At 36.1% G+C, this 16537-nt stretch overlaps 1 protein-coding gene across 3 annotated transcripts in view; it reads left to right on the forward strand.

Annotated features, from left to right (window-relative positions):
• The first annotated feature begins 2010 nt into the window (after nt 1-2010).
• MYEF2 (myelin expression factor 2) overlaps nt 2011-16537 on the forward strand; it is a 53466-nt gene continuing 38939 nt past the window's right edge. For all 3 annotated transcript variants that reach the window (XM_081508532.1, XM_081508531.1, XM_081508533.1), the window contains exons 1-9: nt 2011-2271; nt 7874-8082; nt 9321-9373; nt 10573-10580; nt 10680-10773; nt 14268-14459; nt 15136-15289; nt 15835-15884; nt 15997-16060. In XM_081508532.1, coding sequence (XP_081364658.1) covers nt 2111-2271; nt 7874-8082; nt 9321-9373; nt 10573-10580; nt 10680-10773; nt 14268-14459; nt 15136-15289; nt 15835-15884; nt 15997-16060 — 985 coding nt within the window. In that variant the 5' untranslated portion in view covers nt 2011-2110. The remainder of the gene's footprint in view (nt 2272-7873; nt 8083-9320; nt 9374-10572; nt 10581-10679; nt 10774-14267; nt 14460-15135; nt 15290-15834; nt 15885-15996; nt 16061-16537) is intronic.

Raw genomic sequence — 16537 nt, forward strand, 5'->3', positions numbered from 1 at the left:
TTTATCAAGACTAGAGTTAAATTACAGTAAGGGAGGTGTGTGTCTTAGGTACATCATTTAAAGGATGCCAAAAAGCTCAGTAATCAAGGTAAATATTTTGATGAAACATTTTAATTAGCACACTACAGTATGCAGCCCAGAGTCCTGTTTTTGTAAATAAACTTTTAATTATACTTCATATTTGTCTCAATTACAGCACTCAAATAGTGCTTTTTATAAATATTCTCCCCCAATAGCGAATAGGCTGTATCTATTTTTGTATTCCTCTTGTTCTTACTACTCTGTTTTAAGCATAAAGGCCTCTTAAAAAATATTAAATTGAATATATTGAAAGATTTTGCAAGAATATACCATACAAGAGACTGCAGGTTTGTTTTCATCTTAAATTCAATAACAGCCAAAGAATAACAGAGAGTGATGGATGTTTTGAAAGTACTTACAATTCAGTTCTATGAAAATCACTTGACTTTTCTTTGATTAAAACCCTGCTCAGCCTGGAGATAGGGAATTGTAATACTACTTTATATTCATATAGCACTTTGCCCTACATAAAGTGCTTTCTTTTAATTCTCATGTTAATCTTGCTAGGTAGGCATTATTATCCTTATTTATTATGGAAAGATTGAAAAGTTAAGTGACTTGTCCAAGGAGTTACAGGCAGACAGTGGCAGAGCAGGGGTTCTAACCCAGTTTTTTTGGTGTCAAAAATCCAATGACTTTTCTGCTACTCCAAATACTAAATCTTGGAGAACTGACTGAGAAGAAACAATTCATGCAGTAACAACAGCCTGTGTTGTGTTTTTGAAACAATGTCAGTGGCACCCTAAACAGTAGTATTTTACCAAGTGTACCCATATGATTAAAATTGTTCTGATTTTTATGTGTGCGCATTTTATGAAGTAACTCTTCTGGCATAGGATTGGCTGTTTTACGGTATTTTTTAGTTGAAGGAAAAAAACCCTACACATTGAAATGCCGAGGAAATGGGGTAATTGAGGAAATTATGTATTACTTGAGTATTAGTTTCTAACTACAGCTTTACTGCTAATGTGTGCATGATATTTAGCAAAGCATGTAAATCATACATGTTTGCCTCTTTATGAAAAGAAAGGTTTGGTAAGGTCTTTGAACTTTTCAGCTGAAAAAGGTTATTTCAATGTGAAATATTATTATAGTACTCCCAAGTTAGAAGTTGATTAAGTTTAATGAGTTTCTTTATCATACTTAGGGGGGAAAAATCTATGACTATTTTAAAACTCCATACGGTAATTAAATTTGTTTGAGAGCCTGTAACTGCTTCAAATATAATTTTCATCAGCATATAATAAACACAACCAAAACCCCAAATGTTCATTATTGGCTAGTCTAGTAGGTTTCTTATGAAAAGTATAGATTTTCCTCATTGATTGCTGCCTGGAGAATTAAAAACTTGAGTCTTCTTTTTGCCTTATTCTCTAGAACAACCAGAACTCAAAGGAATTCAAAGCCATTCTTTCTGGTGAATTGCAACCAGTCATCAATGACTATTTATTGAATGTCCACAGGGTGCCTGGGCACTGAAGTAGCAAGTGATTTATTTGCATTATTCAAAGGATTTCTAAGGGGAGTCTGAAGATTAGCAGACGTTTTTAAAGATGCCAAGCGGTGTGTGCTTCTCTAATTTAAGTTGCCCCTACAGGAAATGATTAGAATAGTCTAGGTTTCAGAGCCCTAGGGATTTTCTAACACCCAGAGCCGACTTTTGTTAGTGAAGACCCCCCCTAGATGCAAAAGGACTGACGAGGCTGGGGCTCAGAACACCGCCCTACCACGGGCTTCAGGACAAATCAAGCCTTCCTTGGTTAGGAGCAGGACCGACTACGGCCATGGTGGCTCACACACGCCACCAACCCATCCTTCTACTCCCCTCCCCGCGCACTCCCACTCCCTCCCCTCTACCAGCTCACACCATCTCCCAGTCTCCCAGCCCTGGCTGGTTCTCGCGAGATCCGGGCACTGAGCGCTCGGGGCCTTTTCAAATCGGGATCCGTTACCGCTTTGCCGGCCGCCGCCATTGTCGCGCTCGGAGCCCCTCAGCGCAGGCGGCGGAGGCGGAGGCCGGGGCGGCGGGATGGCTGACGCCGACAAGCCCGAGGTGCTTAGGGCCGCTGGCGACGACAGCCCTCATCGGCAGCCCTCGGAGCCGCCGGGCGAGCCCCGGCGAGAACCTCACCCGCCCGAGCAGGAGAAGCAGCCTCCTCAGCACAGCAGCAGCTCCAATGGCGTTAAAATGTATTGTCTTTTCCTCAGGGGACCGGGACGAGGTGGGGGGCGGGAGATCGACCTGCGGGCGGGGGGTGCCGAAGCCGGGGCTGAGCCTTGGCGGAGGATAACCGTCCCCGGGCCGTGGGCGGCGGGTTGATGCAGGTGCAGTCGGCCCTCTCCTGGGCCCTCCCCGCCCGCACCGAACAAGGGGAACCCTGCTGCGGGCCTGGGGGCGACCCTCCCCTGCTACTGACCCAAGACCGCGAGTCACCCCCTCTTCCCGGACTTCGGTTGGAGAACCCTTACGGAGAACTCGGCGGTCGCCACTATTTGCAGGAAAATGGTCCCCCCCTTTAAAGGCCAATAGTTAGTGTTCATCACTAAGGAGTAACTAGGGATGACATCATCGGACATGTCCTCTTAACCACCGAGAACGTTTGTAAAAGGAATATCCGCCCCCACCCCCCATCTTCCCGGCCTCATTCTGAGCTGTATAAGTTCACTGTTGTTTTCTAAAGTGTGTATTCATTTCTTAACTGATCTATATAACCAAGAGGAAGTTTAGTAATGTGCTGTGAGGCCGAATCCATTGTGATATCCTTGAATTGGTGAGAGGTACTTTAAAAAGGGAACGGTGCGTGGTGCCTTGCTCCGCCCCCTCCCTACCGCTTCCCCATGTTTGTCAGCCACACAGGCTTTTTAAAAAAACTCAGTGCGGAATGGTAGGATCTTAATTTTGGTAAAATAAGATAATTTTCTAGTTGAAGGAAACCCACTGCTTAAAACATTGCAGCTGTCATCAGTGCCGATGAAGAATGTAGTCGGTTCGAGTCATAATAATTTCTAGTTAAAAGGAAATGGTGTGCTTCCCTTTGTTCTTGTTATATAGAAGGAATATGAAGTCAGACATTTCATCTGCACATGCCCAGCTCTTTAAACCTGAAGTTGAAAGTATGTTAATGATTTTGTGAGAACACTAAATTTACTAGAAAGTAGTGAAGATAATGTTCACACTAAAGTAGGAAAGATAAAGGTTCTTACTTTTCTTTTGTATAAGAATGTTTGGAACACTGTGTAAGACCCGGACTAGTCTAAGGGTTGACTGCAGATGAAATAAAGTAGGTCTCCCAGCTCTGTTATGTACTCTTGCTCTCAACTGGATTTGAATAGGATGGGCAGTATCTTCTAGGCAAAACAGAGGTGCGGGTATAGGAGATTTGACATATCTCCTAGTGGAGTTTGTTCCTAGGTGGAACCTGGTGCACTTAGTAACTGAAGACTAAAAAAGTGAATGAAGCATTTTCTTCCCTTCCTGCCAAAATGTGGGCTTTCAGGGATTTGGCATCATAAATATAAGTGAAAACCAGTGGAATGAGAAATAAGAAGTACTTTGTTTATTATCTAAATATGGGCCTACCACCTCCTTATCAAAAAGTACAACCTTGAATTATGGAGAGAAGCCCAACTGTACTTGGGTATGATTAGTATAATAGTCTTGGTACAGATAAAGCTGGTGTCTGAACTTCCATGAGTTCTAAAAGGCTCTAATCCCTTTTAAAGTCTCATGGGGGTGTAGCTAGACAGAAGAAGCAAGAAGTGGGAAAAGAATCACTTTCACTTCTTACTGAAGCAGAGGTAAATATAAGGTGAAGAAATGTTACCAGTAAATACAAATGCAGATTCTTTTCATACTGCTTATAGCTCATCTTCCTCCCTGCCTCTTTTCCCAGTTGTATAAAGAAACCAGTTTACTGTCAGGGGTTTCTTGTACTGTCAATTCCTTAAGAACATACAACAGACCATCATGGATCACTTGGGCTTCCTAGGTGGCTCAGTGGCAAAGAATCTGCCGACCAATGCAGGAGACCTTGGTGTTTGATCCCTGGGTTGGGAAGATCCCCTGGAGGAGGAAATGGCAACCCACTTCAGTATTCTTTTCTGGAAAACCACATGGACAGAGGAGACTAATGGGCTACAGTCCATAGGATCACAAAGAATCAGACACTGAGTGACTGAGCACACAGGCATGGGTCACTCACATTAAGTAACTAGAGACACTTACTTACATCAGCCTAACAACCTTTTTTTTTGACTCGGGGCACCAGTTGAAGTAGTCAGCAACCCAACACATCAACCTTGAGTTGATTCACCATATATTCTTAATGATAAGAACTTGTAGCACTGATAAAAATGGCCACATATTGCCTTAAAATATATGTTGCTTAGAGGTGAACAGAGTGCTGTTTGTCATCAAGACTGAAATGATTTTTACTGAGGCTAGTCCATAGTAATTGAGCACGGAGGCAGCTATGTCGGCATCAGCTATGTCTGACTCCTCTTTGTATTTAAAAACGCCCAGTAAACATTTAAGAAATGCCAAAATGAGCTTTCATATGATCACGAAACTCATATACAGAGGATTTATTTGGCATGTTCACATCTTTTGACAAGAAATTAAAGATGTTTCCCTAGATCTAGTCTTTTTCTTGATGCCAAAATGGTATACTAGCTCTCCTCAAGTGAATGGGAGGAAAAGTAGCAGTATTGTTATAACTCTTCATTATTCATGTGTGACTAAGTAACAACTTGGAGTATATGGAGATTGAGAGTTACATTATGATGCTTGTAGAAAATACTAAGCATTGGTGCAAGGTGTAGTGTTTGAAGTAGAATAGTGTTTTTATCATATTAGGAGTCAAGAATGGAACTGGGCTTAATTTTGGATCTCATAGCATTATGCTTTCAAAATCATGTATTAAAACTAGGTCCTCATTTGATGTTGGATACTGATTTTTCAGAAAGTGAGGTTATTTGGGTAGATGTAATTCATTCTTAAGAATAGATAATGTTTTTGTAACATAGAATCATCACAGTATTTCAAATACATTAAAAGGGAGATTGCTTAGATGAATAGTTTGGGAATTATTACATGGAATTCTGAATATAGTGCCAATATTTTGATATTATTTAACACTTTCCCTCAAAAGAGTTTTCACATGTATCTTTACTGTCTTTCCCATAGTGTATTTATGACATAGAAAAGAGTTCAGAAATTAATAATAGTTTAGCTTCTTTTTTAAAATTTATTTTTATTTTACAGTGTTGCATTGGTTTCTGTGATGCAACAGCATGAATCCACCAAAAGTATACGTATAACCCCTCCCTCTTGAATGTTCCTCTCACCCCTCCCCTGTTATTATAGTTCACTTTCTTAACAGTCAGACCATACCTTTAGCAACTAAACTGATCTTACCTTCCATAATAATCTTAATTTGTGCATTGTAGATGAGCAGTTTAGCAGTATCTTTAAGATGCCACTAATTGGGAAAAACTTGGAAGATGTCTCTCTCTCTGGTAATGCCTTGAGCAGTAAAGAGCATATCCTTTACTACTCAAAAGTGAAAGTGAAAGTCACTAGAGTCTGACTCAAGTGGGTAGCCTTTCCCTTCTCCAGGGGATCTTCCCAACCCAGGGATTGAACCCAGGTCTCCCACATTGCAGGCAGATTCTTTATCATCTGAGCCACCAGGGCAACCCAAGAATACTGGAGTGGGCTGCCTATCCCTTCTCCAGGGATCTTCCCAATCCAGGAATCAAACCGGGGTCTCCTGCATTGCAGGCAAATTCTTTACCGACTGAGCTGTCAGGGAAGCCTTTACTACTCAAGGGATTATATTATTATTACTACTCAAGGGATTAATAATAATTAATGATCCTACATTATTACTTTTTAATGGAGTTGTCAGATTGTTGTAACTTTACAACATCCATGTAAGAATAAAAGAACATACTTCAGAACTTTGTACAATTTTCATAGTTGGTTTCACCTAGGAAGATAATGGCAGGGGAAGGGGTATTTGGATAGGGATTGTATAGCTGTCTGCTCACCTGAACAGAGATTTACTTTAAAAATATTAGTTGAATTCACACTATGTAAATAGGTTCTTTGGGGGATGGAAAGAGGGATTTGTTCTTGTATCTGATGTACCTGGGAAACAGAAAAGTCCTCTGTGCTTTTAACTGCTTGCTGCCATTTATAGAAGTGCCACTCTGTTTAGACAGGTAGGTACTTACTAGAGTACAGTTGAGGAGATCACTTCCAGGCATGCCATTTCTAATAAGGGAAGATGTTGGATAGTGAAGGTGTCCCTGTCTAGGTCTGAAGAGGTGGCAAAGCATATTTGGCCCTAATGTGTCTTCCTTGATTTTAGCAGTTTTTCTGGCAGACAGTAGCATCATCTGTGCTCAGATGAGTATGGTTTCTTAATTAACTCTTCGTTCAAAAATGAACATTTGTCAAGCACGTGTTACCATGCTAGATACTGCTGATAGCACTGCAGATGGTTTTTGTTTTCTAGCATTTTACATACTGTACTCATGGCTTGGTTGTTTCCTGCTCAGAAAAACAGTTATCTGAAAAGTTCAATGTATTGTGGAACAAGTGACTACAATTAGAGGTGTGTGTGAAGTACTGCAGTGTAAAATCACACAGTTGCTTGGCTTAGAAGATAGTTTGGAGCCTGGATTATGAAACCTGATTGGTTGTCAGAATAATCCAGGAAACCTAGGGCATCATTCTCAGAGATTTTTCTTAGTATATGTTTGTGAAAAATTGCTTTCAAATCGAAGTTTTAATTAAATACTTTTAAATTCAGTCAGGTAATTGGTGACTTAAAAGAAATCTATTGTTACTTCTGTTAAAGATTGCTTTTGAAAAGTAAATTACATTTTTAAAATGTACATCCAGATTTTTATCTTTAGGGTTTACTTTATGTGTTTACTTACATGTTACAGATGCTTGGTGAATAGCATCATGTAAATGAAATGTGATTTCAGTCTTTTAAATGTTTTTACAGTTAGGGCCTCATTAAAAAGTAAATTTATACATTTCTGGCTCATGTTAAGTACTGCTTCTCTCCTCCATCCCATCCCACCTATTATAGATATTACTCTTAATAAAAATGGCTCAATTCTGTGAAATACCCTATCCTAATTTATAGGTTAAAAGAAATACTGAACATGAAAATAATAGGGTACCTCATCAGGTTGGTCAAAACTGGGAAGAGACAAAAATTATGAGAGTCATATGGGGAGTGTATAGATACAGATATAACTATTTTGATTATGTTTTTAAGCAATGGAGGAGAAAAATTCTGGGAGGAAACTGTTAACCTTTAAGATACAAACTTTTTCAGTGTATCATTTTGTAAATTAAGTTTTTAGAGTTCTGAATGAGGCCGGGAGAGTTAATTCTCCACTGACGGTGGCAGTTTTAATGTACTCTAGGAATAGAATCACCCATTTCCCCCTTTTGTTAGGTTCTAACAACATTTATTAAGTAGTATGATGGGAAAAACTGGGTTTGTTTGAATGCTGCAGCTATTTAATATGGAAAAAAGAAGGGTTGTTAAATGAGGACTTTGGTAATATGCTGAAATCATTGCTTTGAAAAGACATTGGGTAATTTCAAAGCCAGTAGTTGACTCTCCAGCTGCTTTCCTTAGGTCTAACTTAGGGGAGAATTTTGTGAAGTGATAAATGTGAAATACTTATTTTAACGTAGACTTCCACTATTGGAATCACCACTGAGGTTTTCTTTTTGTTGTTCTGTTTTGTTTTTAATTCACAGGGAGAATGATGAATCAGTCAAAGAAGAGAAATCTGAATTAAAAGAAAAATCTACAGGAAATAAGAAAGCCAATAGATTCCATCCTTATTCAAAAGATAAGAATTCAGGCACTGGAGAAAAGAAGGGTCCAAATCGTAACAGAGTTTTTATTAGCAACATCCCATATGACATGAAATGGCAAGCTATTAAAGATCTAATGAGAGAAAAAGGTAACTATTTTTGATAAACTCATTGTTGGATAATCTTCATTTAGAATGGGGAGGGAGATAAGCAAAGTTTTTTCATTCCTCTTAGCCACATAGACTCAAAAGTTTGATTTTTGTTTATTTCTTGACACATAAATTAATCTTTTCCTCTTCTTTCACTTGATACAATTTCATTACAAGGTAGTATGGATAAATGAAGTTTTTTTTTTTTTTTTTGCCATGTTAGTGGGGAAGGAGTGAGCCAACATATGCATGCCACCAAGAATTTTGTTAAAGTGATTGCTTTGTCTAGTTGAAGTTTTTATAGATTTTTTAAAGGACTATTGCATTAGGTAAGCAATACATTTAGTGCGTTAAAGTATGAATAATAAGGTCTGATTATTTCTTTTTCCAAAAGCTGTTTCGTTATTATCTTGGTGGAGTCTGGAATCTGGCTGTGGAATTCATTTTGTTTGCATTGTCATGAATGCCATGATGCTGTCTCTGCAGTTCTATATTAAAATTGCGTTACTGCTGTTGCAGTTTTGTTTTCAGAATAACCTGAAAACCTTCATTTTATATATATGGTTTGTTTTGGGGAAAAATTATTTTAATACTTGATCTTGTAAAAGTTAGTTTTGTTATCTCTTGAAAAATTGAGTTTCAATAGTCCTGCAAACTATGTACTTGGTTTTGAGGCTGATCTAATAAATAAAAAAAATTTTTTTGCATTGGTGTATCTGTTGTAAGGTGACAACTATTTGATTGGTTTTATTCACTGACTTTATTTAGAAAGTGTGTGGCTTGCTGTGAAGCATGACTTGTAAATTTAGTTTACTGACGGCAAACATGATTTGAAGACATTCAGGTAGAAAGTCACCTTAAAACAGCTGTTGTGTGTAGGCGACCAAAGTTATTTGAAAAGTGCTAATGTTGATGTTTTTAATATGATAGGCTAAGGGACTTTTTGTATGTATATGTGCATTTGTTCACCAACTATATCATGCTGGCCAAAATATGATCTGTAGCATGAATTAGGTTAATACGGTTGTTAGCTTTTTTAGAGAATGTGGATGATGTACATTTCTGAAAATTAGTTAAATTTACATAGCCATTGACAGGAGGTATGTTGGTCTGGTTTTGATTGTTGGTGAATAATAGGTGCTTTTCTGTAGAGTTGTGCACAGGTGTGCAGTAAAAGCAAGATACTGGTGTTTAAATGTATTGTTTCTTGGTATCTTCCTTTTGTATGTCTTATGTAGTTGGTGAGGTTACATACGTGGAGCTCTTTAAGGATGCGGAAGGAAAATCAAGGGTAAGTGCTGTGGGCAATAATCTGCTTGAGGTTTAAAAGTTCCTCAGCAGTTTACTTTTTGTATAATACTTGTACCAGTTTTTGGAAACTTAAGTTTCATTTTGTTTTACTCTGTTATGAAAGATTTGAGGCTTTATACTAGCAAGTCTGACACACAAACCAAACTAGCTGCCTTGAAGAGGTGGGTTTTGAAAATGCTCATAAAGGGCATTCACTTTTCTAATGCTCTAAGGTAATGCTGCTTAGCCAATAGATTTTAATATAGGATTTTTTTTTGTTGTGTTCTGATGTCTTCAAGGATATTTTAAAAGTCACTGGATTGATAATATTTCCTCAGAGTTCCATGAGAGGCCTGTAGCTTAAAGGTGTTATTTCAGAATGTATGTTTGAAACTTGCACTGAAGAGCTTAATTTGGTAGCCTACAGGACTACATAAAAGGCAGTGCTCTGACCAATTGAATGAATATAAAAACATTGATGATTAAATTGACAGAGAAGGAATTGGTTGATAGTAGATTTTTATTTTTAGCAACAAAAGCAACATATTGAAGAATATAATGGAAAACTTTTTGACAATGTTTAATTATATTAGCAAAAACCAGTTGGGTGCATGAGAAATAAAACTTCTGTAATCACATTCAAAGGGCACTTTGAATAATAATAATAATGGCAATGAACTATTTAAAAAATGATTCTACTTCTTTGTCTCTTTAGTATAGATTTTTTAAAACATAGTTACAATTGGGTGTTATTAAATTGTGTGCAGCCAGTTTTCTTTGAGAACTTTGTAAAAGTAAAATTGGAAATTTTACATTAAAACTATTTGTAAACCATATATCTTTCAAAAATACATATAACAATGTAAGGATAGGTATTTGAGAGCCTTCAGTTATTTCCTTGATTGAATTTGTGCAATGACATTGCTTTAGTTTTAAAGAACAGTCATCTAAAAGTAAAAATGTGCTTCTTAGATGCTAGATTCTACAATCCTAAATGGATAAATCTAAAAATTTATAGGAAATTTGCGGTCATTTGCCTGTTATGTTCTGTAGGTGTTATGTTCTGGAGGTGTAAAAGACAGAGTGATTGTATTATCAATTGCTTTAATGATTTAAATGTTAGAATCTACTGTTAACTTCATCTACTGATCCAAAACTTTTTTTTCTTTTGCATATATTGACAAATCTACCTGGATGTAGGGTTGTGGGTAAGAATTTTTTGTTAGTATCTTAAGTGAAATTTAAATTTATGATTGGAAAAAAATCTTAGTACATAAACATTTCCTATAAATTTTTTTCCCATTAAGTGTGGTTGAATTCAAAGATGAAGAATTTGTCAAGAAAGCACTAGAGACAATGAACAAATATGATCTTAGTGGAAGACCATTGAATATTAAAGAGGTAAGATGTCCTGTATTTGAAATAATTTAAACATTTGAATAAAAGGACATGGCTTCTTTGGATTTTCATCTGGTAATGTTATTTATCTGATTATAACATTTTTTTAAAGCATAGATGCTTATTAAAGTGTTATATAATTGATGACAGTTTTGCTTGTACATGATTTCATATTTGCTCTTAAGCAATATCCTATGTATTTGATTTGTCACATGTTATTATAAGCAGAGGTGTATGATTTGTAAAAATTACAGGGTGCAGAAATTTAAAGAGGACAAACTTCAGATGCTGACCTTGTTTGGTATAAACGCTTTCAGTTTTCAGATTGTGTTGTCAGATTTGAAAAATACTGTAGATATTCTTGTAGTTGATAAAGTTTACTTAGTAATTCAAATACCTTTTAGATTTAAATAAAATTGATACTCACTTTTAATAAAATTAACCTGAAACTATGCCCGATTAAAATTTAAGAAAAGCTATAAATCTATTAGTGAAATATATAACCAGAACTTATATAAATGGAGATGTTTAGATGCCTCCCCTAAAATGAAGATGTTCACTTGGTGTGAAGCAGTGTAAATATGTTGACAAAAGAATGATCAGAAGATAAAACGAAAAACTGTTTACAGTTAGCTATTAAATTAACCTTGGAAATGGCCAGCTTGAATAGAAGTCATTTTTCATATTGTTAATCTTACTTGAATAGTTTGACCACACACCACTTAGGAATATATCCTTTTTAAAGTCTGTAATAAGAAACAATAGAGTATGTAACCTTGGGATGCTGAAGAGTTTCCACCAACATGGATACAAATCACTGTGGAACAGTACTGTCAGTCACAACTTAATGCAGTATGGTGTTGGTTTGAGTCCCAGCTCATTTTCTAGCTGTGTGACGAGTTAACTGTAATAATAATTTTGACTTGTTATTGCTGCACAGGGTGAGTGTAACTTGGTCCTTGGTCTTGTGTTCCTGGAAATGAGATGAATAATAGCTTAAAATTAAAGGCCATGCTAACCAGCAAATAAAACTATCCTGTATCTCTTTATTGGAGTCAGCTTCTGAGTTTCTCTAATTCTTTTTGAGCCTAGGGTTTTTTTGTTTTTGTTGTTAATATTTTGAATGAGAAGTAGAAAATTGGTAGAGGAAGTTTAGACTCTAGTAAGCTGTGCCATTTATTTGGTATTAAATAATTTTCATGCATAAGCTAGGACCAATTTTTCAGAAATGTGTTGATACCCTAATAATTTCCCATAAGGAAGTAACATTTGTAGAACAACCACCATGTGGGAAATTATTATTTTGAGGTCATGACTTGCTTTTTTATGATGTTTCCTATTCCTCTTCAAAAGACAAGTATTACAGGGAATTTTCTGGCGGTCCAGTGGTTAGGACTCTGTGTTCTCGCTGCCAAGGGCTGGGGTTCAATTCCTCGTCCAGGAACTAAGATCTCACAAGCCTCACACTGGGGCCAAAATAAAAAGACAAGTATTGTAGGTTCTCTGTTTGTTTTGTTATTTTTTTAGCTGGGAGCAAAGCCCATACTGTTTGTATTCTTCTAAGTTTTAGCGCATTGTAGATCCTCGGTAATATTTCAGAGACCCTTTAATAGATTTATGTGATCCAAGGTGATATAGAATGCTTCTTATTTTTAACTTCCTAAAGAGAAGAATGATTGAGTTGGCCGAGCTAAATGATGAGGTGTTCTTTATTCAATTAACTTTTCTGGATTATTATCTCTAAAGGTTCCTTCTTGAAATTATCTGATTTTCACATGGGTGGCTAGAATCATTGCCGAGAAATACTAGTTTGAGTCTAGGGAAAAGTATATTTCCAATGTTCATTAACAGATATTGGAATTACATTTTTAAATTTACTTAAATGTGCTTGGAAAAGACTCTAATGCTGGATAGGGTTGGGGGCAGGAGGAGAAGGGGACGACAGAAGATGAGATGGTTGGATGGCATCACTGACTCGATGGACATGGGTTTGGGTAGACTCCGGGAGTTGGTAATGGACAGAGAGGCCTGGCGTGCTGCGGGTTCATGGGTTCACAAAGAGTCGGACACGACTGAGCGACTGAACTGAACTGAAATGTGCTTAGTAGCAGTTACAAACTTGTAGGCCCTCTCATAGCAATAGTAGACAGTGACAGACAGACTGACACCTAATGGGGATGGAGGACTAAAAACCATGCTGTATAGTAGGTGGTTTTACGTAAGTTGTATTTTATATATGTTTTATGATATATATGTGTGTATTTTGTGTGTATATATGTTTATATGTATATCATACATAAAAATCAAAATATAGCAATATGCTTTATTAATATTAAGATGTTAAGGACAAACCGACTATCTTAATGGCTCATGAAGCATCTCCCCTGCTGTGTCCTCCTCCTTCCCCCATGGGTAACCACTATTCTCAGTTTTGTATTTGTGCAAGTTTTTGAAACCTTAGGCCTGAAGCATTTATTTATTAACTTAAAAAGTTATGTAGCATTCTTCAGAACATTTATTTGCTTTGTATTTGTTTTTATTTCTTCATCATGATGGAATACATTGAATGCCAGAATACCTTTATTCTTACATTCACTTCACCTTCTATTCTCTTAGCCTTCCTAGAAAATTTATTAAAGTCACCCAGCTTTCTTTTCATTAGAATTCCCTGACCAGGACCAGCAGAGTAGAGTGTAGATGGTTACATGTATCGTAATCATTTGGTATTGCAGATAGTAGTAGTCTGTGTGTTTATGTGGTTTTTGTTTTTTATACTCTACTGAGATAAGTGAGAAGTATGTTTAAGCTTGCCTTTTTTGTTTTGTTTAAAGGCAGAATATTTCTCTTAAAAGTTAATGAAGTAAAGAAAACAAAACCAAACAATGTTTAGTACCATTCTTTACTTGGTACTTAGCTTTCCTTTATCTTCCTCTTCCCTCCATCTCAAATTGTATTCATTGTTGAGGTTGGAAAGTATATAATTCTCTTTTGTTCAGGAATGAAATTTGCAAATTGTAACAGTTCCTCTCTATCCCAGTATTTCTGGGTTTTGTAGCAGTTTGCTCTGCTGTTGAAAGCTTTGAGGTAATATGAATTTGACATTGCTTTGGGTGTATAGTGGTGAGAATTCATCATTACTGCGTTTTGAAGAGGAAAGAGTCACAGTAAGTATTTGTTCCTCTTTGAGTTATTTGTATGTGTATGTGCCATATATTTGTATACCTGTGTGAGGACAAAATTAAACTAATTTCAAGTTCTTAAGTGACTTTAGTGATTGGAAAGAGGTATTTAATTGACATCCCTGGAGACTGAAATCTTTTGTCTGTCCACAGGTTTTTATGGGACTGGATTCTCTGGATGAGAAAAAAGCTCACTCTTCAAGAGGGCCAGTAATTTGAGCCAGTTTGGATAGCTGCTGTAGAATTTGAAGTTGTTATTTTAGTGGTATAGATTTACTGATCTATATAGTGGCATTTAACATTCACTGTGTGTTATAGGATCCTGATGGAGAAAATGCTCGTAGGGCATTGCAGCGAACGGGAGGATCATTTCCAGGAGGACATGTACCCGATATGGGATCGGGATTGATGAATTTACCACCTTCCATTCTCAATAATCCAAACATTCCTCCTGAGGTTATCAGTAATTTGCAGGCTGGTAGACTTGGTTCCACAATTTTTGTTGCTAATGTAAGTTTAAGCTTTACTCTAAAATCTTGCCATTCAGATATTTAGTTCTAATCATGAGATTATTAGATGAATGGGTTACAGGTTTATAAGACATTTTGCTTGTTTTTAACTAAAGTAAGCAAAACAGTAATTATTGTAAACTGAAACCCAATTTGAGTCCATAAATACAAGGTTAGAGTGTAAACACAAGTATTTAGGATTTTTTAAAATAGAACTGTGGAATTTATAAACAAACAGTTCTTGTTATTATGTACTATTATTGTATGTGATTTTAGTCATATTGGTAAGTGGATTTCTTTCTTTAGATTTGATATTTGTGAATGTACATGTTGTCGTTGGTTTGTCTTAAGCTTTTGAAAGTCAGTGATATCAATCATCTTTCCAAAATCTGAATTTCTGTCAGTAAAAATAGATATGAAAGTTTCAAATGTACAAAACAGGACTGAGCTGCACTGAGAGGCTGTTTTGAGAATTTAAAAAAATGAAGAGTAAGGAACAACATAGACGTAGCTTACTGATCTTTAACAACTTAAGATGTTTCTATTTGATACTGTTGATACACTGTTTTACAAGAATTAGAATTCTTTATATTTTTGAGAATTTAGAAATGATTTGTATTATTTTAAGTGGGGAGAGGGGTTAATAGGTGTGTAACTTTATATGATTTTATATTAAGCTTGACTTCAAAGTTGGTTGGAAGAAGCTAAAGGAAGTGTTCAGCATAGCTGGAACTGTAAAGCGGGCAGATATTAAAGAAGACAAAGATGGCAAGAGCAGAGGAATGGGCACAGTCACTTTTGAACAAGCAATTGAAGCAGTTCAAGCAATTTGTATCCTGATTTACACTTTAGCGTTGTTTAATAAGGTTGAAGTTTTGATACCGTTTTGTGGGGATCATGGAATTTAAGGTTGCCTTGCTTAGAAATGTGTATTAGAATTTGGTCTCCAGTGCATAAAACCTTTATTATGTCCAAGTACTAAAGTCACTCTTAAAACTTGAATTAGCCATATTATACAGGCCTGGTATGAACTTTTTCCTACTTTATCTTCCTACTACAACTAATTGTATACATGTTGTTGACAGTAATGTATCTCATTGTACATTAACATAGTCGCTTTAAATGATGCCTTGTTAGTTTTCTTTTTTCAGTGGTTGGATTAAAAGATTTTATTTATAAAATAAAACTATAAAGCAAAGAATTGAAGCTTTTCTCTGAGTATGTGGAAGAGACTAATACAAATAAGTAAAATATTAAAAGATGTTGATTAAAATATTAGGGGTAGTTTGATGCTAAATATGATTATTAAAATTGTGTTTGTGTTCAAGTATAATTTCATAGTTGTCCTAACTGGCTTTCCTTGACTGAACCAACAGCTATGTTCAATGGGCAGTTTTTGTTTGATAGACCTATGCATGTGAAAATGGTGAGTTCCTGTATATCACTTCAACTCTCCAACCTCATTTTATCTGCTTTCTTCTATGTTACAGATCTTTTAAGTTATATATTAACCATATAATAAACTTTTTTGCAATTAGGATGACAAGTCTGTCCCTCATGAAGACTACCGTTCACATGACAGTAAAACACCACAGTTACCACGTAAGTAAAGTTGTTATTAGAAGTCATACAGACTATTCTTTTTCAGTTTTGTTATATGCTAAACAAAACGGTTTTTGTGCTTGCATCCCTAGTTGCCCACTGTTGGTGTTTCGAGTTATGGAGCTAGTTTGTCATAATTAACAAGACTGAGAAGATAAATATGTGCCACTTTTTTTTTCTTTTTGTAGTTTTTCCTGATGATAAAATCAGTATATACTAAAAAGTTTGTTAAGGTCTTATGTGGGCGGGGTGGGGGGAAGTCTTTGTAATTTTATTATCCATAAATAAACTCCATTATAACATTTTTGTAAATTTCCTTCCAGTGTTTCCTTATATGTGTATCTTTTTTACATAGTTGAGAACTACCACATAAATAATTTTCTTTTCTTTTTTTTTTAGCATTAGAATGTAAGCACTATTCCTTGTTATAAATTCTTTCTAAAATTTTTTTATTGGCTATTAATCTAGCATATGGAT

The sequence above is a fragment of the Giraffa tippelskirchi genome, chromosome 7 (assembly GCF_054371585.1).
Source record: "Giraffa tippelskirchi isolate mGirTip1 chromosome 7, T2T-mGirTip1v1.2.pri, whole genome shotgun sequence".
Lineage (NCBI taxonomy): Eukaryota > Metazoa > Chordata > Mammalia > Artiodactyla > Giraffidae > Giraffa > Giraffa tippelskirchi.